Here is a 25,779-nt window from a genome sequence, read left to right as displayed (position 1 = left end):
CGCATACTGGAAGGATCTCGTAAAGGGTCTAAACCAATCATGAGGGTTCACTCCTTCACGGTAGTCCAGTATTCATCTTTCAAATATTTGATTCGATATTTGCATGACGATACCTAGGGCTTGCTAATTACGTAGATATTCATCTACCCCATCTAAAGCGCCCATGATTTTCCCATTCAACTACTGCATATTCCCTACTTGCATACGGCCCATCCCGAATCCCGCAAGAGTTCTAAGTCAAAAGTAACCCGTACCACTGTAATCTATCACATGGCGCGCAGCAATCAACTCATCAAGAGCATCGCAAGCCCGCATCTAAATTAACAAAAACAGAACCGCAAACAGCGCAAGGAAAAAAACACAAATCCCTTGCGAGGGTATTCTACAAGGATGTATGCGGCGGGCTCCACCAAGAGCGCCTCGTTCAAATGGGATATAGAAAAACCACAACGCCTCTCCTCGTGCCAGCCCAGCCAATAAGGGGAAAAGTGCAGCGCGGAAGGGAATGGATGATGCAAGAAAATATGATCCTGTTGGATGCAACAGACAAAACGCCGACTCCGCTATGCATGGAAATTAAAGACCACGACGTGTCGAAATGCTAATTAACGCCTTCTATATTCTTTTGACGCATGATCTTCGTATCACTTCTCAATATCGAGTTTTGAGAGTGCAAGGGGGTCAATTTGTACAGGTTGGGTAAAGGGTTGGTCTAGGGTCGGGCCGTTAAGTACAGTCATTGACTAGGGTGTTCTTCGGCCATTTGTAGCCAGTATCTTTCCTATTATGATGTTAGAAGCGACTCAAAAACATTCTCCAGTGCGAGGGTACTCACCATTGTGTCAAGTTTGGATTGTTGTACACGCTTTTATGTTCCTTGATATACTCAGTCGTTGGGTAATTGGGCGGGTCGCAAGTGATTGACGAGCGATCTGGATCCTGGTAAATCCGAAGATAATCGATTCTCATTGTGGCCGGCATCAATTTTACTAGGTTGGGCAAGAAAACTTGGGCGAAACTGGTGGACATCCCGAAGTTCATGATTATGCTCATTGGCTCCTCTGGGATTACACGCTGGCCTATGTTGCCGTTGGGTCGTGTGGAACGGGGATCCAGTCTGAAAGTTTTTGAGTCTCCCACAAACCAGCTCATATCTCCATCATCCCCTGGGGCATATTCGAAGCCAAAAGTTTGGTAGGCATTGTTATCATACCAGCCGTTGTTCAGCCAAGTCACTGCTGAAACGGCTTGTTGGTAAGGACCACCACGGTAAGCGTTCATACCAGTGACCTGCTTATCATATATCTCAAGATAATCGTAGTCTGGTTGATAGAAGATATCGAAGGGCGCCGCTTGGAAAGACTGAGAGACAGTTCCAGTAGCCCCATCAAACTTCCCCGGACCGATGAACCCTACGCTGGCCTCGAGGGCATCAATTTCAGGCGACGATCGAGAGCGTCCTGGAGAGGGATGGTCCTCGCCCTTGCAGGTGCAGGCCGGCAGTTTCATCCCCGGCAACAAACTAATCCCGTCTGAAGAACTCTGGTTGGCCGTGATACCGGCATCACACTTGTCCCAATAGCTGTAAGGCCATAGACCGTCGGTGGTAGCCGGGTATCCTGGTCTCCCAAGATTTCCCATGGCCCAGAAACCAGGCCAGAAACCTTCGATATCCCCGCGACCTGGCAAAGAAATACTTGCCTCCATTCGCCCTCCCTTGAAGCATAACTTGTTCCAGGACTGTACCATGCCAGAGCGGAAATTAAGGTTGTGGCTTTGAAAAGCGTCAAACTTCAAGTTGAGCGTCCCGTTGGCAGTCGATACCGCATCTGGGTCATACCATTCTAGATCCTGCGTCACACCATACCAAATATCCACGGCTTGGAAATAGGGATCATCGCCATCATAGAATGTCCGCCCAGGCTTATTGAATTCATCCGAAAACGCCAGCTTCAGTTTCTTCCCATCGTGTGACGTTTTGGTCATGGCAGATTGGGGTGTATCTGGATCAATCAATCCGAGTCTCAAATTCCGGATCGCAGGTGCCTGGTCTGTAAAACAATTATTATCCTTTGCACATTCGCTTACGTGCGGCCTGGTCATTTGACGTGTGAATGATCTATAAAACGTTAGTGATATAAAAATTCCAGGGGCAAAGAGAACATACATTATAGGATACCCAACAAACAATACTAGTATTCCCAGAGAGACGAAGGCCAAACCTCCTATGTTCATTGCCCCTCGCTTTGAGAAAATGTCGCACTTTTCTCGGTCCGTGTCATTCGGATCGGGGTTGTGTAGGTAGTCGTCCTTCTCGACATCTTCTGGAAAGAGTAGGAGCCCCTCTGAAGGCATGATGTTATATTTTTCTGACACTGTCTGGGTGTTGACATTCTCATCGTCGCTGCCGGCCCTTGAGGGGGCTCTCGAGTCGTCAAATGGCGAGGCAAAGGGCCCGATGCGGCTGTCCCCTGCCTCTGAGCTCCAGCTTGTTCTCCTTGAAGACATCCCTGAGACTGAATGGACCGGGCTGTTTGGCACATCTTGGTAGGGTCTTGCAGGTCGTGCTCTTGATGGGGGCAGTAACATTTCTGACGATTCTCCCACGCCGGGAGCGGTATATATCCCTCGCGGTGCGCTGGCCGTTGGCCTTTGTGCGGGTAGTAACTGCCTCGATGCCCCAGGTGTCCCAGGCGTCCCAGGGGCGCTGGGCGGCGAACCGTCGGGAAACATGGCGTCACGAATATCTCCTGCGCTGCCAGAATTCACGGTGATATGTGGAGGTCTCCGAGGTTTCCAGGCGCTATCGGAAGCCATTTTTGATATCGAAAGGGAAGCACGCGCAGAAGGTTATAATGGTGAAAGGACTACTATCATCTGCGTCGCGATTGGGAGTGTACGCCGGAGTGGAAGTCGCGTCGTGGCTGGGAGGTATGCGGAAGTGTTTCGGCGAGGAGGTAGGGACAGAAACAGGGCCGAAATCCCTTGACGAAGTATGGAAGCCTGAGGGTCTGAACGAATGAATCAATCAATCAATCGGTAGATCGGTGCTGCAATGTGAATAGAGGGCTTCGTGTCGGCAAGCGATCGGAGGATGATAAAGGAGCTAGGAGAAGTAGAAAGGAGGCTATTCAAAGGACGAAGTCTCTTGCTTTGTCATGAAGGTGAGGACAGGAGGTCACAGAAGACGCTGGAGAGGGCACAGTGGCGACGAGATCTGGGCGATGAGATTTGGCAAACGAGTGACGGGTGACGCTGGAGAACGGTGCAGTCGGTCGGTGTGGTTGTTGGTTTCGAGGGTTGGAGGGTGGGAGGGTAGGAGGAAGGAGGATGGAGGATAGTTGCAGACACCCAGTCGACGGACAGGGAAGCACAAGGCGAGTGCTTAGTAGTAGTTGATACTTTACTCATGAGTACCACGACCAGGCGCAGTGCAGTCTCGTAGGGCAATCACTCCGTGGAGTCGAGACACAGGAGACAAGTTTCCCTTGTACTTTCTACCGGCCACAGGGGTTGCAGTACACCGGGTCGCGAAGGCGAAACTGGTCGGTATTTAACAGCTCGATGAGCCCTGCACTGCTCCACCGCGAGTTATTTATTTTAGGGGGCATCTGGTATCTCCGGCGGTACGGAGGAGAGGTATTGCTATGTACTACAGTATGGACTATTTGCTATTTTCCATTTTCTACAAAAGTATCTGGCTATTATGGACTGGTGTAAACAGCGCTCCCAGCATCAAACACCTCTTCTACCTTACGCAGGGCCACGGGCTTGGTTGAAAAGTGAAATTGGGAGTTCTAGATTGCTGGGCAGCGCTTGGCGCAGATGCAGATGCAGAATCCAGATGCGAGATCTTGGATTGATGGCTACCTTACCTAGATGCTGCACTGTAGCACTGTAGCACACCCAATCCAAGCACATCTTCAAAGCTGAAGCCGACAGCGCGGAGTCCAGTATGCTCAGGCTCCAGCCTGGATGTTCTGCTGGTGAGGATGGTGACGGTGACGGTGACGGTGACGGTGGCGGTGATAACCGAATTAACTTATTAATTAATTTTTCTGCAACGCTCATCAGGGATCCCTGAACCCGTTCTCTACGTCCGAAAGGCACAGCACCTGCCTACCTTACGTACGAAGTATAGAGTATGGAGTATTTGAGTATTGAGTCAGTAATAAACACCTATCCTGTGGTTCTGTGATTCTGTGGTTCTCTTAGTTCTCGTTTCTTCCGGTGTCCACCAAGCCCAAGCCAAGTACGAAGCATGAACCCACTGAAGTTGAACCAAGCCTTCTCTCAGCACGCAGTACAGTAGTCAATTCCCAACGGGGCTGCTGCCTCGCTGCTGGATTGTAGATCCCTTTTCGTCATCCGCGGGATCATGGACGATCCACCCACGGCATGGCCGCTCCCAAGTCCTCGAAGGCAAACGATTCGCGAGTGCCCAGATGCCAGGTGCCAGTTACTGTTGCTCGTGCCACCGGTCCCACAAACAACCTGCTTTGATGCCCCGTACTAAAAATATCCATCGGTGCTGTACTGGACGGTACTCGCACATGTACATGTACATGTATCGCGTCTCTGCGCAGCGGGATATATCCAATCCCGGGCTCGAGGGGAGAGGTTCCGTGGCGGAAGCGCCCGACTTGCCTCCCATTCTTCGTGGCAACGCCGGCTCAGAGCCTGGCGCATCACAGCCACCGTATTCGAATATGCCTACGTCCCTCCTTTGTACTGCTACTTTGCCGTTCCGTTCGGGCTTGCGATCCGGGCAGATTGTGGATCGTCGAGGGCGGCAGTGCAATCCACGGTGGCATACGGAGCAACTAGCACGGGCTAGCAGTAACTAATAACAGTACAGAGTACGAAGTATGTAACTAGCAGTACCTAGCAGCACCCACTGCCAATCCCCCCCCCCCCAGTGACGACATCCACACTGCAAAAGTCCATTATTATTATTCTCATTTCCAGAGCGTGCCCTGCCTGCATTGCGCGGCCCCCGGGCTCATCGACCTAAATCGTAGCTAATATTAACTAGTCTTAGCTAATCTCGGGCCCATTCACAAGTCCTTGCACAATCTGAGACCCTTTCCGCCGCCGTTTATCCGCCCCTGAGGTACCGGTACTTACCCGTTTATTAGTAGGTAGGTATGTACATGTAGTAGGTACGGTAGCTTTCCACCAGACAGTCTGCCAAGATTCGTGAAACATTCAAATTCCAATGCCCTTGGTTTCGGCCGCATTATAACACTAATTACAGAACAAGTTCAGGAGTATAAAAGCCAATTATGAATAAAAGTTTAGAAGCTTTATTTTATATTGTGTTATAAAGTTACTATCTCCGTAGAAGGTAGTAAATTCTCTTGTTCTACGAATTCTGACACCCCCTGGGTGGTCGCCGATCGAGTGTCCCCCTTTCTATCTAGAAGAACACCTGAAGCCGAAAGCTACTTTCCTTTCTTTCCTTTCTTGCTAATCTTGTCATTCTTGTCATTTTTGTCATTCTTTTCCCTTTTGTCTTTCTTGTCATTTTTGTCATTCTTGTCTTTCTTGTCGGCCCTTTGATCCTGGGCTGTGGAAACCGCATGTGGCCTGGTTGACGGACGGCTACTCTCTCCTTGCTGGTAGTCGTCTTGGATGGGCGCTCTTCCTGAACCTCTAGGAGGTTGTCTGATGGGTAGCGTTTGGAATCGCTCTTGACCTTCTGTGCCTGGGCTGGCGGATGTGAATGGGTCAGCACCTTCCGATGGCTCCAATAGTTTACTTTGATGAAGAGTAAATGCTAGTAGAAGGCTACCAAGATCTCTCGTATGCGACTCCTTGTTGATGAACCATGGGCCCATGGTGACTAGATACGTAAAAGAACGCTGTTGGTCCGGTGGCTGTTGAAGACCTGTGATGTAGTCAAGATACTGCTGGTCGAACTCCGATATTGTCAAATAGATTTCGGTGGAGTCCTGTGAAATCAACAGTCGCCTAGTATCATCAGCAGTTGGACACAGTAGGGTATGCTTTTAGATCTGTACCTAAAGATTCCATTACTGTCTTGGACAGTCGTTCCTTTCTGAGGTGCCTCTGAGAAATTCCAGGCTGCTAGCTGGGCAGCTTCCCGCATTCGAATCGCTCTGGAATTCGTACCTCTCACGAATGGCTTGACCTCGAGAATCGCCCTTGTGGTATGCCGCGCATCGCGAAGAAACCCATCTGTGCGTGCCTCCGACGGACCACATCTAAAGACCTTTCGCTTCATGGTCCATTCCATACAGCTACCAATTCCCAAATCAGGGTGGTAGGCCGTAAGAGTGTTTAGAAGTAGGAGTATGGCGGTGTTCACAATCTGTTCATCCTCTGCAATTGGACTAAATCCAGCGAGCGCGGGTGATTGAGGGGTTGCCATAAATGATGCTGCTTCCGGACTAAGGCTAGAAGGGTCGTCACTCCACGGCGAGGCATCCCCTTCGCCCCGCTGAAGCGCTTGGTTTAGCAGTTCAGCGTCCTTTCTAGAGCGTCCAGCCCGGAGGGGTGTCGTTGGGGCCGCTAGTGTTGGCGAGAGATTCAAGTCTGAGAGATTCAAGTGATCCGAGAGATTTAAGTTATCCCTTCGTGAGCGGGTTCGGTGAGCGATAGGGGACGATATGAATTTTGGGTCGACAAAGTTGAATGCTTCAGGAGGGAAACGTTGTTTTTTAGTCTCAGAGGTAATTACAGCGTGCTAGTAATATCTTACAATGGAATAAAGACCAATGGACTTTGTCGGAGGGCGAAAGTCGCGGATCTCATTCAAGTATGCTTCCCATTGATCATCCCGCCCAAGGTACGACTTTGCTAGGCTGTAGCACTCCTCCCCACAAAGTCGAGCTCGAAAGTGTTTTTTGCCTTGTTCAATATCCAACGAGTCACGACAAATAGTTCTTAGTGTAAGGAACTGAATGTGTGTTATTTTCGAGGCAGACTTGACTTCGGAAATGCTATAAATATTAGAGCTTCATACTCCTCCCGACTCTGCCAGGCTCTCCCATTGTGCTATACTACTGGGAAGGGATCTGTTGAGGTCCTGTCCATGAGAAGTCGGCATAACAACGATTATAACAAGATATAATAGTAGGACGAATGGACACAAGAAAATCAACGTCGGAAAGGGAGGTAAAGAAAATGCACCGCTTAGTGTCAACGTGGGGCAGGCAGCATCAGAGGAGTATATGAACAGGATTGATCAGAAACCGAGCACAATCATAGTGAGATGGTAAGCAAACAAGCCTTAGGATATTTGATTTAGCCAAATTAAGGCCCAAAATAGATACAGCTACAATGTTACAACACCAACATGTTTCAAAAAGTCATGTTAGCGGTTAACTCCATGTCAACGTGACGTCTAAACATCTATGTATTGGCGAAAGATCGAGTTACAAGCCGTATCCTGGCCCGAAACGATTGGAAACGGGCGCCTATTATATCAGAATAGGCTGGAAGACCTCATTTCTGCTATGCGATGGGATGGCCTGCCAAGTTGGCAATGAGCAGAAGCGCTTAATGAGTGTGCGGGTGGGAACAGCAGCCCAGGCTTGGGGCTTTGCTCGCGGCGCGCCCCAAGAAATCCTAACCACAGAACAGTTATTATGACACAAAATTGTACGTAGTTGATTTCGGAACAGAGGTATATATTTATCCTTATGAGCACAATCTACCAACCTGACGCCATCCGTTTAGTGCTAATAACATGCTCATGCCTACAGCTCTTGTACTCTTCAGCATATCCCAATGAGTGCAGGTTACATTAGAGCCCTATCAATTATACAGCAAAGCAACACTGCTCCAGAGAACCCTGACTTAATTGCAAGACCGCGTACTTTCAAAGTCACAGTAGGAATCTATAACGCCAAAACCCCGAACCCGCTCAAAACCCATCATAAAAACACTACATTGAATTCATAAACCTTCACCGGCTACCAACTCAAGGATTGACGTCAAGTGTGGTGTGTTAACATTGTACGGCAATAGTATTCTCGCTGTCTTGTCCTCCAGCCTGTCCAGGGTTCTCCTCCGGGAGAGGCGTGAACCGAGTCGATCCTATAGGTTTATTCATCATCCACCTGAGATAGAGCCGTATCTTTTTAGTCACGTCCTTGTTATGCGGAAAATGCAGCCATTTTGTCATGCGAACAATTAGATTCTCACCATCGAAGTGAACTTGAACGATACGTGCGTATCGGCTCGAGAAGGAGTAGACAAAAACCTGACCATCGTGATTAGTGTCCTGCGGGTACAGCTCCCAAATATTGGTATAGACCTACTGGAACTAATTTAAACTCGCTCTTCCTGTCCAGCTTTATCCTTTGCATCATGAGGTTTGTGGCGCAGAATACTTCGGCTCGCCCGCTCATTGAAATAAAAGGGGAACCACGGTCAAGGAATTGATATATTACCCCACATATTACCCCACACATCTGCGCCGTGCTACATGTCTTTCCTCTTCCTTCCTTCCTTCCACCTACGAGGCTAATAGAGAGCCTCTCCGAATACAACCACTATTCGCCTTCCAATTGAGATGTCCAACGCCTAAAACTATTGGTTACTTTGAAACCATACCTTTCTATACGCGCGCGTAAGGATGGCCTTGCTCTAGGGCAACGGGTAACCAAATGAAATAGTATGGTCAGGTGTTAGGCGCCGTGCCGGGTCGGACGCCTTGCATTATCACATTATCCTCGGGTCTGGAAAGTTATTATGAGGCTTGTTAGCAAGGTTCATATTGTTATTCTGCCTTTCTTGATGAATTGTTGGACTAATTATTGGGTATGCAACGCCGAGCGTGAACCGACTGAAAGCATATTGGTACCTATCTGTTTGTTGCCTTGGCCGCGTTTATGTGTCAAGTTGCAAGCGCTGTTACACATTCCACCTAGCTCATTGGGTTTCGACCCTCCTTTATTAATTGATATTTAGCCGCAGAATTCCGTAAGGCATTATTAACGCTTTGTTAGATGTCGCGCCCCAATGCATTCTACAATTTCTTAAACTTCTTTTTCGTAAAATCACTCGGCTTAAACGCTTTTTCTTACATTCTTAGCTCTGTACGAAGTTTAAACTATACCACTTTCCACGTCACTCCCACTTGTCGAGCCTCGTTGTTTTCTCCATTGACCTCCAGGTTTCTCCCGAAGCGTTTTACATTGTATCTGTGTTGCCCTACCCATTATTTGTTCGATTTTTGCCAAGTTTTTCGGGGGGTTTCGAGAGACTCCGCAAGCTTCCAATTCCGTTCATGCTCTAGTAAGCTTGTTTTAGGTGTTTACACCATTGAGTTCCTTGGGCCCAGGGCCCAATGCAAACTCCTGTACTTTATCCTACCTAGGTAGATAGGGATTCCCCCAAGGTTTTAAGCGGATACATACAGGTAGAATAAATTCGATTGTCGCAGACCATATGCGCACCCATCTACTCACATTTCAATGATTCGCCAACTATTTTATAATGATTTCATGATATCATGTGTATGTCTCGTTTTCTTTAACTAATTGAATTAACAGCTATGCCAATGAGAGATAGCTTGATAATCTACAGGCTCCTCTACATAGCTTTGCGAAAATATGACATCTGCGTAGTCAAACCAGTCGCGATGTGGACTAGGACGCTCAAAGAATTTGATATACTCCCAAAACTCAGGAAACCATCCAGCGTACTCCCAATCAATCAATCCAACTATCTTATTGTCTCGGACAATAATGTTGTGTTGTGACAAGTCGCCATCAGTAAAAACGATCCTATGATCACAACACAGACGTGCAGTTAACCCCCCCCCCCCTGTTACCTTGGGAGTAGAGGGTGGGAAATCCAAGACAAATGCATAAAAGACTTGCTCATCTAGAAACGGCCCACCAGTGTAACTACCATAGCCTGGAATTGCTAAGAGCTAGAAACAGCTGGCTCTAAAAAAGGAGTTGCGGGAAACGGATAAAAAGGAGGAAATAAATGTGGAGGGTAAAATCACAGTAGACACATTCAAAGATGCTCTAAAAAGTCGGGGAATTCTGAATAGTTGTAGAGAGGGATCTTACTTCTGGGGTCTCGCACTATACCGCCGCCACAAGCACAGATAGAGTTTGTATCGGAAGGACGAGATCGCATCCTGTGGGGAATATCCCGGAGCTGAACCGCAATATCTCGCTTCTGCTCAGAGATCATAGTCGGCCATACTTTTCTTAAATTTTCCCTAGGGATATAATCCATACTAATACTAGCTCCCTCACTCTGCATCGGCCGAGCCTCGCATACATGAGGGTCGGGTATCTGAAGCTGCTTTGCAAGGCGGAGTGGGTTGCTTTCTTCCACTGGAATAACTTCTCCAGACTTCATGACGATGTGATCTGTCTACAACATCAGGTGACCAAGAAATAGAATATCACGCCAATTCATAGAATCTCAAGGCATGCTCCAAGGTATAAATTAAACAGACACATGTCGCGGGAATGCCTACCGGACAGCTCAACTACACTTACCCCCGTTTGATAGAGAATGATGAAATCTTGATTTAAAGTTTGTCAGGGGGGATATAATTAGGAGGCATGGGGATGTACTAGGGATTTGGGGTTGTGCTAGATAGTTGGGAGGAGGCAACTCTTCGGCGCTTGTCCAGGAGGGGGATGTTTTGGGATACCAGGAGGAGGAAATTGTGCCATTCTAGGAGGAGGAGATCTCGAGCCCATAGGAGGAGACGACATTTCCATTATGGGGAAGGATCAAAATATAGTTGGTGGTCTCGAGGGGATAACACGTTGGAGCGAATACTCAGGATGTGTCTGTCATTAATGTGTCTGCATATCAATTATTCTTGTGACATAAATAGCCACCTCGTGGGTTGCAAAACTTGGCCACTTGAATTTTCTCTTCCTTTACAAAAATCTACAGTGTAATATCAATTGAAAGTTCTAATTAGGCAGAGAGCATTGGTATTTATCATATCTTACATGCCCCAGATAACTACCTAGGTTGGTAGTATTTTGCATTTACGTGTTACAATACTGCAGATGGTTGGATGCTATGGATGTCTCGTGTGACTTTCAGATAGGTTCGGGAGTCTCATATTTCGGTATCGGAGTACAGTTGTACACCGGACGCGAGTATTTCTTGAACGTCGCCGGCCTAGGGTATGTGTATAGGTATTATACTTCGATATATATTATAGTGCTACCTTCCGCACATATATTCTAGAAGCTCCGCACTATTGACCTCTAGGGCCCTTGTGGTGTACGACACCATTTGCTAACATGAGCCGTGAACCACGATAGTGGTAAGTATTGCATCAACTCTCAATTGCCAAAGCCTTAGCACCCACAAGAATCCCAGCTTCAAGTCCGACAATCCAATATTCAATCCTTGAGCCGCCCCGACTAATCCGATATACTCTCACATCACTTCCTTTACTTGCCTCCCTCGTGGCCTCCACAACCTCCTTATACTGCCCTTGCTTATCCCAATTGCCAACATCCAGTATTTCGACATCTGCCTCCTTAGGACTCGGATGACTGACTAACTTCGCAAAGGTAACTAACACAACATATTAGTCTCAATTTCTATTTTGAAAAAGCATACGGACAAGGAAGGCAAAGGAACAAGAAGTAGACAAACCTTCATCGGGCAACGCCTTCCCACCATACTTCAACGCAACCGGCACGAACGGTTCATCTGCATCGCTAACATAAAAAACATCCTCCGTAGCCTTGCTCAAACAAGAGGGAACTTTGACACCCTCATCCACAGCCTTTAATTCAATCTTCCCGCTACTTCTGCTCTGCTTCGTCACGCCTTCATTGGGATCTTGATTTGCCTTATCCAAGAACGCCGCGTAATCTTCATCTGAAGCCATCTTGCCCGTATTGTCTCCTTTACTGCGAGTTATGGATTTTCCCGCCGTCGTCGTAGGAGGAATATTCGATGCCGCTGGCGGGTAGGTACTGTGGAAGAACCTCTCAGTCCCAATATTACTCGACTTCTTTTGTAGCACCGCAGAGAGTAAACCTCCAGCTCTTCTTCCAGCAGGTAGAGCAGTGGAAAAAAGGGAAGATGAGGGAAAAGAATATCTCCCTGCTGATAGACAAAATTGAGGAAAGCTCAAGCTCACGCAGTGCTGCCTGTCCCAATGCCGCCCTCTGCTACTGGAATAGCAGACGCTATCCCAACGGCTCTCTGAGCCTCTGCTACTCCACCTGTTAAAGTAGGAGCCGCGCCCGTAGATCCCACAGCAGGCTGCGCGTCGCGCACACCTGGATCCTGTTGCTGCTGGTGAGGTAATGATTGCCGTTGCTGTTGCTCTGCTTCGTCCGAAGTCTTCTTGTCGCGGCGAGGCTTTCTGATGCTTTTCGTTAGGGCCGCGAGGGTGGAGATGATAACGCCCATAGAATCATAGATGGGGTATTTGTTGGTGTTGTTTGGGTTGATTGAGCTGGAGGTACTACGTAGGTGGGTGCCCTAGGTGATGGTGGGGTGGGTATGAGGGGACGTGCGTTTGCAACTGTGATGACGAAATTTGGTGGTTCGGTAGGAGGAAAAGCTTGCTGCGTCTGCTACCCACCCAGATCGGGGCGCAAATGATTCATGCCAGTGTAGCAAAAACTAACCATCTGGATATTACAATTTTTTCCAAATTGTACTGCGTGTGGCTTTAGTTATATTTACAGCTTATTACACTCATACGGGGGTTGTTCAGGGCTGCTTAATCCTCAGCGTTTAAGGAAACCCCACCGTCAAACATATTACGTATAATATTTTGATATTATCATCATATGGTCTGCACGAGGTTTTACTTTTTGGGCATTATCTTCATTTCACAGAACTACTAGCTAGGTAGCTATTTCATGCCCAACTCTCAAGCCGGATCACGACCGAAAGCGCAGAAAACCCGATGTTAAACCCCCACTACACCGAATTGCAAAGCCGGAAAATTGAAAATGCAATGCAAAACCTAAGCCTACGAAGCTGGAGCAATATCCTTCTTGAGCGTACCGAGGAATTGATGCTTCTCTTGAGGAGTTTGGTATGCACCGTGGCCAAAGTTGGAAGATGTGTCGATCCATTTCAGCTCGACCTTCTCCAATGCCTTTCTTGACGTGTGGATGAACATGGACTTTCGGAGTGTCATGACACGCTTTTTGACACCTGGAACGGAACCCTTGAGGATGAGGAAATCATTCCTGACCTCTCCGTAACGGACGAAACCACCCATACTGTTACGCGTTAGTTTCTTGCCAGGATGAAGGAGGGTTTTCGGGTACTTACGGAGTGATTTGCTTCTTGGAGTGATCAAACTCGGTGGTTGCGTTACCCTCATCAGAGCCCTTGCCAACACGGTAAACCTTGTGGTTGACAGAGGTACGGTGATGGTATCCGTCTTGACCGGCACGGGCAACAGTCCATTGGACGTGGGAAGGATGCCAGGCACCAATACAAGCGACCTTTCGGAGACCCTTGTGCGTCTTTCTAGGAAGCTTCTTGGTTCCCCATCTGCTTGTGACACCAGAGAAACCGTGACCCTTGGTAACGGCAATAACATCGATCATCTCATCCTGCTCGAAGATCGTGCTGACCTCAACAGGCTTCTCAAAGAGACCTTGGGCGAACTCAACCTTCTCTGGGACGCTGCCGCCATTTACCTGAATCTCCATCAAGTGTGCCTTCTTTTGCTTGAGAGGGGTCTTGCGGATCTGGGAGTGGGCTAGAACACGGACAACGGTGCAGTACTTCTTGATGCGCTCAAGGTCACGGGTGATGGATGAGCCCTTGTCCTCAGTGTACTTCTTGGCGTACTTGGTGAAAGCCTTCTTCTTGCTCTTGTACCAGTTCTTGTAGAACCGGCGCTTGACCTCGTCGCTCAAGTGCTCAGCCCAGACGGTGGTGAGGGATCGAAGACCACGGGGAGTCTCGATGTAACCAACTAGACCAACAACGATCACCTATAATAGATGTTAGCCATTGACACAAATGCCAAGCGGGCTGCATTGTTCGTACTGGTGGTGTCTCAATGACAGTAACTGCCTCCACAACCTCCTTCTTGTGTGATTTCGCGCCCGGTCGGTCAAGGTCACGGACAATCGTGGTCATACCAGCCTTGTAACCAAGGGTGGCTGTGAGGTGGACAGGCTTCTTTGGGTCATCCTTGGGGAAGCTTTTGGAAAAGTTAGCAAAGCTGCTGAAGGGAATTGAGGAAATTCAAGATTCATGCTTACGACTTGACCTTTCCGCGATGACGGGAAGCCCTCTTGCGAGGCAAGAATGCCAGAGAGCCGTGGCGGGGCGCCTCAAACTTTCTGTGAGACATCTTTCCCGGACCTTAGAAGGTTGATCTAGAGGTCAGTTGGTGGTTGTCGAGAAATTTTGTTGATGGGAAGTTCGTCTCGCTACCTGCCAAATATTCGCGAAAGGTCAGTGTGGGAAATTTCGCGCTAAAGATTAGCGAGTTTGCGTCTGCCCCACACGTGACCTAAGCCATTCTTTTTTTTAAATAAATCAATCTCTGCCTGAGGCTTTGTCATACCCAACTTCCTCATACCACCTTACCTAAAGTACTTGGTGTATTTCAATCTATCATTTTCTCTAGATTTCCCGTGTTTTCCGGATACTAGAAATAATACCCACTAACTCCCTCTCTTTACACTCCAAATTTAATAAAAGAAGTTGCATTGAAACATCGATGGAACACGACATGTGCTGATATTGTAATTTATATCACGAGAGTAATTGGAGACTAATTTGATTTCCCGGATCTGCTAGATTGGATTTAATCATTACATTTGCTATCGGAGGTTGTTGCACTAGGGCAGATCTATGGCCAGATTAAGCAAGTTAATCCGAACCACCATGTTCTGTATAGTGTCATCAATTTGAATAATCATTTACACCTAGTACCAACACCAACACCAATGCAATAAACAAAACAATTCTCAATTCATGTCGAGGGCTCCGCCTTAGACCCTCCGTTTACAACTCCATTTGCGCCATGGCCGTTAACACCACTTGGGGACGTGACTTTTGCCTCTCCTGAAGTAGAACCTGGGCCAGATCCTGATGCCGCCGCAACCACTCCCTTCTTATCCTCTTCCCCATCATCGTCGTAGTCTTCATCAACTTCCATCTTCCGTGCTGCCCGCTCCGGCTCCCCAACCAGAACAGGAGGGGGAGGTGGAGGAGCAGGTGGCCCATGATCCATGCGTTCTCTTTCGCGCTCACGTTCATCAACCGCGTACTCTTTGGGTGCGGGTGGGGCAGGGGGAGGCGGCGGTAGCTCGTGCACAGGTGTGTGCACGCTAGCAGGTCCTTGGATGGGGGGTAGGTGATTAGGCACTGCGTGAGTTGGAGGGTGGTGTGCTGCTTCAGATGGGTGGTAATTATCGTTGGCCCGACGCTGCTCTTCACGACGTTGATCCTCCACTCGTCTCTGATCTTCGACACGACGCTGGTCATCCATGCGCCGCTGTTCTTCGAAAAGACGAACTTCTGAAGAGCTGCGGCGGAAAGGTTCTCGAGGAGGCGTTGAGAGCCTACGATGATGCATATCATCCATCCGGGCTCGGTTCTCATCAGATGCCGGCTTCTTCATTGATGGTTGCTCATCTTCCCATTCCCGCATTCGCTTTGGGCCAACTGAGTTAGGTCGATCCCCGTTGCGTTCTGCTGCCGCTTCTTGGGCGGCAAGAGCAGATGCTGGAGGCGGAGCACCGCCTTCGATGCCACCAGGGTTAGAAATATCTGGGTGATGAGGATATGGTTGCTGATGTGGAAAGCCAGATTTCGGCGATGCCAGCCGATTATTATCCATGATCGGACGGATCTCTGTCCTAGGGCTGTTGCCCCGTCCGAATGGTGGCAAAGACCCCCCAGGGCCAGAGCCGTTCACATTGCTTGGTGCTGGAGGAAGCACATTGGAGGAGCTTGAACCGGGAGGTCCAGCATAGTTCGGATTCAGGACTCGCTGGGGTTGGGATGGCGGTGCTGGCTGGGGTTGAGGCTGTGGGAGGCCTTGCCCAGGATATGGCCCCATAGCAGGATGGTGCTCACGAGGTGGTGATCGGGCCCGCGGGGGCGGCGGCGGAGGCCCTCCAGGAGGCCCCCGATCAGGCGCGGGGCCTGGGCCTGGATAAGGTCGCATTTGTTGCTCTTGCCTTGGGCTTGGTCCGCGTGGGATCGGCGGCACGGGACCAGGACCGCGAGGAGCCTCTCGTATGTCATATGGATTTCCAGGCTGAGGCGGAGGATTGAGCTCAGCTAGTCGACTACCCCAACCGCTGACAAGCGCAGGTGGTGCGGTTTGAGGCTGAGGGCCCGCGTTACCCCACTGAGGCCCTGGAGGTCCCACGGCACCGGTAGCTTGATATGCTTGAGGATGGACATCTTGAGGAAGTGGTGCGCTCGTCTGCACGGGAAGTCCATTAGTCTGTCCGTTCCGTAGCAGCTGGATGCGAGCCTTGATGTTGACGTTGGACGGGTCGAGTTCTGAAGCCCGCTGATATGCATCTAATGCATCGCTGATTTGATTGTTACAGGACTCATACTAAGCCAATAGTTAGTGACGTCTCCAAGAAAAAGCAGCCGAAGTCTCAGCTGGAGCAAACCTACCAAAGTCCCTAGGTCGTACCAGACCTCGGAGATGTACGGGTTCAGGCGTATCGCGCGGGAGTATGCATCAAGTGCATCTCGGTACTGGTTGATCTGGAAGTACAAAACGCCAATCGAGCACCAGAATGTTGGGTTCCGCCCGTCGCGATAGACGGCTTGTTGATAGGCCTCATACGCTTTTGGGTACTTCTGTTGTGCCATGTAGCACCGACCAAGTAAATACCAGGTTTGTGCGTCGTTTTGGTCTGCCACGTGTTAGTGTGTACAATGCAAGAAAGTATTGTTGGCAAGTCTTACCGGAGCTCACGGATTTCTGAAGATACTCAACAGCGCGCTCTTGGATTGAGAAGCTGTTGCTTTGGTGGTGATGCAACCAGCCAAGCTGCTGGAGGACCTTTGCATGATTCGGGTCTCTATCAAGAACCCGCGTGTAGGCCGCTTTCGAGTTTTCGTACTGAAATTTTAGGTTGGCAAAGTTGGGGGTGTAAAATGGTTAGGACGGACTTACGTCTTTCTGTTGTTCATAAACATGCCCAATTTGGAACCAGATATCATCTTCCGTCAATGGTGATGGTGGCACTGAAAGAATATATCGGAAACACTACGAACGATCAGCGACCCATGCAACAATGCTAATTTCCGGTTCACTTTACCTCGTGACTTTGCTGGTACTTCTGCTGCTGCTTATAGATTATGCCGAGACGGAAGTATATCTCACTGGCCTTTTCGAAATCAGGCTGCATCCGCATGACTTGCGAGAACGCTTCCTCGGCATGCTCAAGGGAGCCATAACGGTCATACAGGATCCCGATGCCATACCAAAGCCTTGGTTCCTGAGGAAATTGTTAGACTTCGACTAATCTGATAATAATGATGGACGAACCTTTGGATCCCGTAGGTGGTACAAAGCTTGCTGGTATGCTGTATATGCTTGCTGCAAATCATCCATCATTAGGTAGCAGTGGCCTATATACTCTGTTAGAGGCGAGGGCGCCCTGAGCGCATGGCCGAAGACTTACCGAGACTTCCCCAGACGTCTCCATTATTCCCATCTAGCTTGAGAATGCTCTGAAGATATTCAACAGCCTTATGAAACTGTTCCTGGGTCCGAAGAATGCAACTGATCGCGTTCATCGCCGGTATGGATCTGGAATTTGCACGGAGCGCATGTTCATAAGCCACCATTGCCTCATCGAGATTGCCCACGAGCTCTGCAAGACTCCCTGGTAATCCGGTTAGTTATATTCAGTGCTGGCTGGGCCGAGATCGTCCTACCAATTTGAAGCCACACGGCCTCATTCATCGCCGCGAGCTGTTGAGCCGCAGGCCACTGCGCTGGTTGCGGTGGCATACCTGGAGGCGGAGGCCCGACTGGCGGGCCATGGTGCAATTGCATGCCTGCTGGAGGCGATGGATGATGGGTCGCCATCGCCGGTGTTGACATGCGAGAGAGAGAGAAAAACTCTGTTGGTTTGATTATCGAAGGACGATCAGGCGCCCCAACTTAATTGACGGGGGAAATGGGACGTGCGCTCGATTGAATCGCGAGAATAGAATTGTATACGGGGGCGGGCGATATATTCAATCCAGCCTTCCACGGGGAAGATGCGTGATGGCAGAGGGCGGGCGAGCAGCGTGGCTCGCTGTGCGGCTCTCCAGCGACAAGGGCACGAGTGCGGACGAGAAGTGAAGTGTGAAGATATAGATCGCAGCTGCGAGCCGACCAATCCCGGGGCGCACTCGTCAACCAGTCTCCGGGCGGTGAATCTCTCGCGATACGACGCCGTACAGCACAGCGACGGTTCAGGAGGGTGCGAGGGCGGAGGGCGGAGGGGAAGCGCGACTGAAGCTGAAGCTATTCCGGGCGACGGATCGGAAAGAAACGAGGAGAAGAAGACGACCGACTTGATGACGGGGAGAGAAATGAGCGGCAGCGGGTCTCTGAGGGCAGCATCAACCCTAACCCAGCGCTAGCAATGTCTTGAGCCCGTCCGCCTTCGTGGCACAGAGCTAATCCTGGCCCATCCTGCCCATCCTGGCTGATCCTGGTCGTCCTACGAGCTAGAGCGCGGCGCGCCGGGGTCGCGTCTTCGAGAAGCCGTGGGGCCTCATCGGGCTAGGCCGCGCGGGCTGCCAAGCGAGCGACGCCGCCGCGCTAGGCCTGTTGGGGCAGTACTGGCTGCCACGGGTGTCTCAACCAGGATAGCTGATTACGAGTTTTTATTCCGGTGCAGAAATGCCTGAGTCCCCTGGGAATCCTGTGATATTGGATCGTCCAGCCTCCAGCACTCGCGTCGGGGTCGGGTTGGGCAGCGGAGAGGGCGCGGAGAGGGCGGAGGGGCCTCGTTCATCGCGCTGCGTGGGAGCATCGTCGGCGCCGTCGCCAGTCCCTCTAATCCAATCCATCCCGTTTCGCCGTTCGCCGTTCGCACCAGAACCCGATCAAGGTTATGGCTACGTATGGCCATGGTCGTGGTCGTGGTCATGAACGGTTCGTTCGTGTTCATAACCGCCATCCAAGAGAACCGTTCAACCGAGTGACTGCAACCACCTGCCCTCGCTCGCCGCCCCCTGGGAACCTGGATTTGTGGGGGGCTGTACCACGCCAGGCAGCCCGCGGGTACAGGTAGCATTCGGGAAAAGGTCGTGGCGGTGGATGGCTGATCACCCGTACCCTGAGCCGGAGCCTGAGCCTTGGTGGGCTATTATTTTCCTTTTGCTCACGCCTCACGCCTCAAGGCTCAGGCTCATGCTGACTACAACGGACTACGAAGGTACATGTCTGTGTGCCTGGATACACAGTAGTCCCCCAAGGTAAGGTACATAAGAAGTACTTCACTCAACATCATCATCCATCCCAAAGGACCTCCAGACTCCAGTCTAGAACGCAGCCTGGCAGCGGGCGCTATTGTTGCGGTTGTTGTTGTCGTTCCCACCTGGCCAGAATGGATCGCCGTGGACTCGGCAGACAGCAGACAGCAGCACAGCAGCACAGCAGAATCAACAGCCAACAGCTCAACAGGCACAGGGCACAGGGCACAACTTCCTGCACCCACGAGCACAAAGTATACTCCGTCAGGCATGGGGGGAAACGGGGAGCATGATAATGGGGATGATGCGGATGCGGATGGGGATGGGGATGGGGATTGGGGATGGGGTGGTTGGGAAGGTTCGAAGGTTCCTCGGTTTCATGCACCTCAAACCGCCCCGGCCCCCCTCGACCCCCCGGGCCCGGGCCAAATTCCCTACACAGGCGAAGGCGAACGGCTGTAGGCGATTAATCAAGCACTCCAGGCCTCCAGGGCCCGGCAGCCCCAGGGGCCCCCCGGCGCAGCGCCTCTTTTTATGTTTCCGGATGGGGATGCTGCTCCAAAGAGGTGTGTGCTGTGGGTGCGGATGTGGATCTGGCGGGCTTGTGCCGCTTGTCAAGTTGTCATAACGTGTGGCTCGGGACACCGCCGCCAAGCCCCATGGCGTCCACTGTCCACGGCATGCGTCAGGGCGTTATTTGCGCCGAGTATGATCGTAATAAATGATAATGCTACGGCGTTTTCCACTAGGAGCGGATGTTGTTAGCAGGTCAAGCCAAAGGCGCTTCGACCAAGTAATTGCTCCTGGACACGCTACTCCGTCCTTACGGAGCACCTATTAATTGGCGACCTTCAGGTATATTCTGGTCTCTACGACGTACGACTTTCTAGTTTCACGTTTCGACTCACCAGCGGGACGATCCTCTACTGATAGTGTTTGAGAGCTTCCCAAATATTATTAGTGAGCCGGGTGGGGTATATTATTATTAGTGAGGAATGAGCGACAACCCGCAGCACCAAGTACCAGGTGAGGTATGTGGCGTGGCATATCCGTTTTATTGAGAACGGATCAACCCTATTTCGAGTGCAACGGCAACAGCAGCAGCAAGAGCAACATCTTCTGCAACGTCAAGGCCCGCGATGCCGAGCTGAGGCTGCTGATTCCGAGCGATTAGTTGGATCTGCACCATAGCATGTATTCTGGGAGCTGAATCACGGCGCCACAACGAGCGCCATCTCCCACCACCCACTCCCACCACCACTGCGCAGTAGTACATATCACCACTATCACGGTATCACTATCACCACCACCACCACCACCACTTTTCCAACAATAAACGCCGGGGCTCCACCGTCCCCAAGTGCTATCCGCCACTTTCCAATTCCCGGTGGTCAAGCGGTCACGGACTACTGCAATCCGTCACATCCCCTATCCCCTATCCCCTACCCTACAGTATTCCACATCCCCCATCGCCCATCCCCCTTCCCCACGAGCAAAATGCAATTATGCCGAGTGATAGCCGGCACGGTTCCTCGCGTGGCTGCCCGCCTTCGAAGTTCATCCCCCGAGCGCACCCTTACGGAATACGGAGGGATTAGTACGTAGTATGTACCCAAGGTAGGTAGGTAGGTACGTACCTACTTCGTCGGTGGTGCAAAATAGGGTGTCAACCGCCCACCACACGGTGCCCTGTTGTGCTCTAACATGCCTGGGGTTGCCTGGGCGCTTCTCGGTGGGGTGTGGCAGATTGGTAGATTGTGGCTTACGCAGAGTCGCCCAGGAAAACATTAATAATTGGGACCGTTTGGTTTTAAGCCGGCAGCCCAGAACAGCTCGTGAAACTGAAACTTGCGTTTTTATTTATCCGCAATTTCAGCCCAGGTTGTCCGCAGCCTCTCCTCCGCACGGAGTCCCCCAGAAGGTACGTAACCCGGATAAGGTGGCTGCTTGACCTGTGCGGGAGGAGTGCACGTGATCCTCTCAGGCTCAGTCAGGGTCTGCCCGATGGGGCACTACACGATATCATATTCTTGCGAAACTTTAAAATGACACCAAGGAACCGCTGGGGGCAACCAACGAGGCACATGTGCGTAGTGGAGGAGGAGGAGCCGTGAGATGGTTCCCCGGAGGAGAGTTTTCGAGTTTGGTGCAATGGTGTAGCGGTGCTCGGGACTGCAGCCGGCGAGGCACGTGGTGCGCAAAATCCTGGGACGCATATTATTCCGGGCCCGCAAACTAGATCGATCGCTCGTCAATCGGTCGTCAGTCGGGAGCTCCCTCGACACTGGAGGGGACTGGTTTAGGTGCTACAGTATGTGCCGCATATGGAGTATATGTACTGTACCTTGGTACCTCGTACCTCGTACATGTACACAAAATCCTTCCTTAAGGAGGGCTCTATCCCACACAAATCCCACACCCTTTCCCTTCGTCTCCGCTATGAGGATAAAGATAACTGCGGAGCAGGCATTCTCTCTCTCCCACGCATACGGAGTGGAGTATCTCTGCACCAGCCAAACGAAACGCCGGCTCAGAATGTGCGGCCTTCTGGGTGGCCACTGATCAATGCAATGACGCCGGCAAACGTGCGTAGTAGTACGTGGCATGGAGCGACGTACTCGCACGAAGCACTCCTCCGCAGGCGAGAGGAGAAACTGCAAGGGCGAGCGAGCCTTCAGAGGATTTGCCTGAGCATCGCTCACTTTCTGTCAGAAATGCAAGGCAGATGAGCCTGCTGTGCTGATGTGCTGAGGTGCTGCGGTAGGCTTCGCTAGCCAGCTTACCACTGCGAATAATGTACATATATGTATGTACTCTGTATGTAGTGCATGCGCATGTCGAAAGGTAAGGTAGCGGCGTGCCACATACATATGCAGACCAAAGGTGTGGTTGAATGCTGTGGCAATGTGTGCTGCGGCTACTTTACTTTGTGGTGTACTGTACCTCCCTGTACGTGCGTAAAGTGCGTACGAGAGGATTTGTGTGTTGCTGCCAGGTACATTGGTACATTATGCTGTGTTCCTTTTATCGAGGGGAGTACGAAGTAAGGACGATGTATGTAGCTATCCGCCATCACCTCTCCACGAGCCCTTCACGGCTATACATGCCAATAAGGTACGAAGTACAGAAGGAGGTCGTGCTCCCATATGCCGTGTCTGAGAACCAGGCTCCGATGCGCTACCCTTGCGCAACTCATGGAGGGATCACCGCGTCAATATGCCATCGACTAGAGGACAAACAGACTCGCAAAGTACTTAGGTACTTAAATTCCACTGTGAAGTACAAAGAATGACAATTCCCCATCCCACTCATGCTGGTGCACGAAGACTTCAGAGTTACGTAGCTGATCTAGTGGGGCAAATAAACCCGCCCGCACCGGATCGTGAGGCTTAAGCCTCAAGTTTCTGATGCCTACAGCTCGACAAATCAGCTGGGACCAAATATACCTTCCCGCGGCGGTCTCAGCTCATGTCCTCCGATCATGCAATCGTCAAGCCACATACGGAATACATGGTGCTCTCGCTTCGTCCGCCGCGTATTTCGATGTTGGTACCTTCGTACTTGGAATGGATGGCGGTTGACGATGAGATATGATCGGAGATTAGGGAGGTTTTGGATGGGATTTGGCAAAGCAAGGCAAGGGAGGGGGGCGTTATTTTATTTTTTGGGTCTGTAGGGATCGCGGGGAAATATAAGGCTAGAACGCCATAGTTATATAAGGGGGCTTTGATCCGCGCTCACCGCCGGGTTCGGTAGCCGTTGCCCCCCAGAACCCTGGATGTGGTCGTGGTTGTGGTCGTGGCCATCTCGGACCTTTACTTCGTAATGAAGAAATGGATTGGAACATATCGCGTTTGTGGTATTGTTTTATATTCTCCAATAACAGCCGAAGTTGATTCTGGACATCGTTTAGGCAACAAAATTTAATAACAGCAATAATTCTCTCTCTTTTGGATTGGGGATTTTAATACAAGGCTAGAACCACAAATGGCGGGTATCATAATATTCGATATACAAGCATGGCAATCAACAACTTCACCGCGAAGCCCATATCCCCAGATCCCGCGCCGACGCCACTATATAAACGGTTCGTAAACCTACTCAGACAACACATTACTACACATGATATTAATCGCTCCTCAATGAGCATCCTTCTCCTCTTCCCTCTCTGGTACATAGCTCGTCTCTCCGAGCATACTCCCGGGAGCTTGCACATTCGGCTGCGGTTGTATCTGCACGCTAGGTCCGGCCACAGCCGGTGGTGGGGGAGCTGTCGTCTTCGGCTTTCCAGCCGCTGATGCAGCATGCAACCTTTGATCCAGCGCCTTCAGGGCCAACGCCCTCCTGCGCTCAGCCTCTGCCCTTGCACTACCCGGTGTTAGCCTTTGCATCACCACGTCGCCGCGAGAACCAGATGCGTTCGCGGCTGAAAATGGGGTGCAGATGTGTAGAGCGACGAAGATATTGTAGACTTGATCTGCGAAGGCGGCGACATAGGGCTTCGCTAGGTCGGGGAAGAATTCCGAAAACGCGAAGGTCTCGCTAGCGTCTCCGCGTAATGACGATGGCTGCGAGGTTTCCAAATCTGGGAATGCAGCTTTGTAGAATCGTAGGTATGTCCAACTTGTTAGGAAGCCGGTAACGACAAGGAAGAATGATGCGGCACTCAGGAGCGGCATGACTGCTAGGACGGTCACTGCGATGACGTGGAGGAGTGGGAATCTGGGGACTCGGAGGGAGATGATCCCTTTGAAGAGGGTGACGGTATGCGCGGGCAGGAGTTGAGAGAATGCAACGAGGAAGGAGATCTGTAGTGGGATTGTGCCGTTGATGGTGGTCAACCTGGGAGCTACATTAGCGGAAGAACGGCCACACGCAGCTCTAGTTAACTTACGTCCAGCTCATATCTGTCGTTACTGCAAACATCACCACCAGGAAACCAAAGCACAGGACATTTGGGATCAAAGTCGTAACCAGCAGGAACTTCGCAAAGTCCTTGGACGTCCACGCCCTTTCCAGATATCTACCACCATAGAAAATAGTTGCCGCAGAAAGGCCCAGTGTAAAGAGGTTGTTCTCGACTAGAGTGGTCGTGACAAAGGTCCAAGGATATATCAGCGACAGCTGCGGGACCATCACCAGGTATGGCACGACGATATCATTCTTCCCGTTCCATTGCGAGTACCGGATGGCGCCGCTGAGGAAGGATTGAAAGAGGAGCAGCAGGAGGAGTATGCGGGTGATCGGCGGTATATTCAGCCTGGGAGGCATGGTGTTGTGATTGTGCCTGTCCTTTTAACGTCCTCCAAGGGCTACTTTGAGATCAGGGAGAGGGCGATGATGAGGGTGAAGCAGGGGGGCGTTCGCTGTGTTTGTTTTCATGCGATCCTCATATTTCCATATTCTCCTGGAGTCGAGACAAAGTTGGGCTGACACATCCTTCCAGAAGGGAGTGTGCAGGGATCACGTTGGACCCCAAACCATATGTCACGTGGAAATTGACTGGCGGCGGGACTCGGCTGTTTGAATCTGTACCTAATGATACCTTTGGTATGTTTTGCGGGATCCCCGTTTACGGAGTAGAGTGCAGGGAGTAGGGAGTATGGAACGAACTTGAACGAACTTGAACGAACTTGGACAAACCGAGTTTGATCTGCTACTACGAACTGAACCGAACCGGACCAACTACGTGTAAGTGTGTTAATAATGCGTAGGATTCCATGTTCATCGCTGTCGCCTTTCTCCGGCAGACAGACATACGAGGATATAGACAGTACGGCGTTACCTCGTAGGTACCTAGGCACCACTATAGCAGCACATTTGTACGAACCACTCGTCTTATTATTATTACCAAGTAGAGTACAGTGCTACTTTGTACGTACGTGTACCGGTCGTCTTGCGCGCATGGCATGGCAAGGCTTGGTGGCGCATTGGTCACACAATAATCAGACCTCCTGCGATGTACTCCACCCACCTGCAACGCCGCGGTTCTACGGAGTATTGTGCCTTATTATTAGTATTATTAGTATTATTAGCTGGATAGGATTACGGGACATGGCGAATCTGCCGCCATGATTATTATTATTATTATTACTATGATCATTATCATTGCAGACATACGGGAGCACGAAGAGGAGAGAGGACCAGAGAACCTGCACCACAGCTCCTAGCAACATCTGCACCACACCAGCATCAGCATTAGCAACCACCAGCACCAACTCCCTAACCACGGCCGCTAGATTTAGAAGCCTTCCGGGCCTTTCAGCCTTCGCGGCCTAGGGATGATGATTGGAATTGGGGACATGATACATCACCGATCGGAGGCTGCTGTAGCGCCCTGCGGGCCCCGGTCTCAACGCAACCTAC

General features: G+C 50.6%; 6 protein-coding genes across 6 annotated transcripts; all 6 read right to left on the bottom strand.

The window, feature by feature from the left end:
* Window positions 1–726: 726 nt before the first annotated feature.
* On the bottom strand, window positions 727–2,817 carry BP5553_03436 (Concanavalin A-like lectin; the record flags this gene model as incomplete). Its single annotated transcript, XM_032012059.1, has 3 exons — window positions 727–781; window positions 836–2,119; window positions 2,168–2,817. 3 exons carry the CDS (start codon window positions 2,815–2,817, stop codon window positions 727–729), a joined length of 1,989 nt encoding a protein of 662 aa, XP_031871752.1.
* Window positions 2,818–5,444: 2,627 nt separating this feature from the next.
* On the bottom strand, window positions 5,445–6,394 carry BP5553_03435 (uncharacterized protein; the record flags this gene model as incomplete). The annotated part of the gene is made up of 2 exons (XM_032012058.1): window positions 5,445–5,973; window positions 6,024–6,394. The coding sequence occupies 2 exons, from the start codon at window positions 6,392–6,394 to the stop codon at window positions 5,445–5,447; spliced, it is 900 nt and encodes a 299-aa protein (XP_031871751.1).
* Window positions 6,395–11,296: 4,902 nt separating this feature from the next.
* On the bottom strand, window positions 11,297–12,390 carry BP5553_03434 (uncharacterized protein; the record flags this gene model as incomplete). The annotated part of the gene is made up of 3 exons (XM_032012057.1): window positions 11,297–11,541; window positions 11,623–12,023; window positions 12,116–12,390. The coding sequence occupies 3 exons, from the start codon at window positions 12,388–12,390 to the stop codon at window positions 11,297–11,299; spliced, it is 921 nt and encodes a 306-aa protein (XP_031871750.1).
* Window positions 12,391–12,961: 571 nt separating this feature from the next.
* Window positions 12,962–14,308, bottom strand: BP5553_03433 (Uncharacterized protein; the record flags this gene model as incomplete). The annotated part of the gene is made up of 4 exons (XM_032012056.1): window positions 12,962–13,217; window positions 13,270–13,943; window positions 13,999–14,155; window positions 14,217–14,308. The coding sequence occupies 4 exons, from the start codon at window positions 14,306–14,308 to the stop codon at window positions 12,962–12,964; spliced, it is 1,179 nt and encodes a 392-aa protein (XP_031871749.1).
* A 627-nt stretch (window positions 14,309–14,935) lies between these two features.
* BP5553_03432 (TPR-like protein) lies at window positions 14,936–18,031 on the bottom strand (the record flags this gene model as incomplete). The annotated part of the gene is made up of 8 exons (XM_032012055.1): window positions 14,936–16,537; window positions 16,603–16,847; window positions 16,900–17,056; window positions 17,111–17,203; window positions 17,256–17,435; window positions 17,486–17,568; window positions 17,622–17,825; window positions 17,878–18,031. 8 exons carry the CDS (start codon window positions 18,029–18,031, stop codon window positions 14,936–14,938), a joined length of 2,718 nt encoding a protein of 905 aa, XP_031871748.1.
* A 5,521-nt stretch (window positions 18,032–23,552) lies between these two features.
* BP5553_03431 (uncharacterized protein) lies at window positions 23,553–24,684 on the bottom strand (the record flags this gene model as incomplete). The annotated part of the gene is made up of 2 exons (XM_032012054.1): window positions 23,553–24,255; window positions 24,308–24,684. The coding sequence occupies 2 exons, from the start codon at window positions 24,682–24,684 to the stop codon at window positions 23,553–23,555; spliced, it is 1,080 nt and encodes a 359-aa protein (XP_031871747.1).
* Between the last annotated feature and the right edge of the window lie 1,095 nt (window positions 24,685–25,779).

This window comes from Venustampulla echinocandica, assembly GCF_003357145.1.
Source record: "Venustampulla echinocandica strain BP 5553 chromosome Unknown scaffold_1, whole genome shotgun sequence".
NCBI lineage: Eukaryota > Fungi > Ascomycota > Leotiomycetes > Helotiales > Pleuroascaceae > Venustampulla > Venustampulla echinocandica.
Note: the sequence above shows the minus strand (reverse complement) of the source record. Positions and strands in the feature narration are given on the sequence as shown.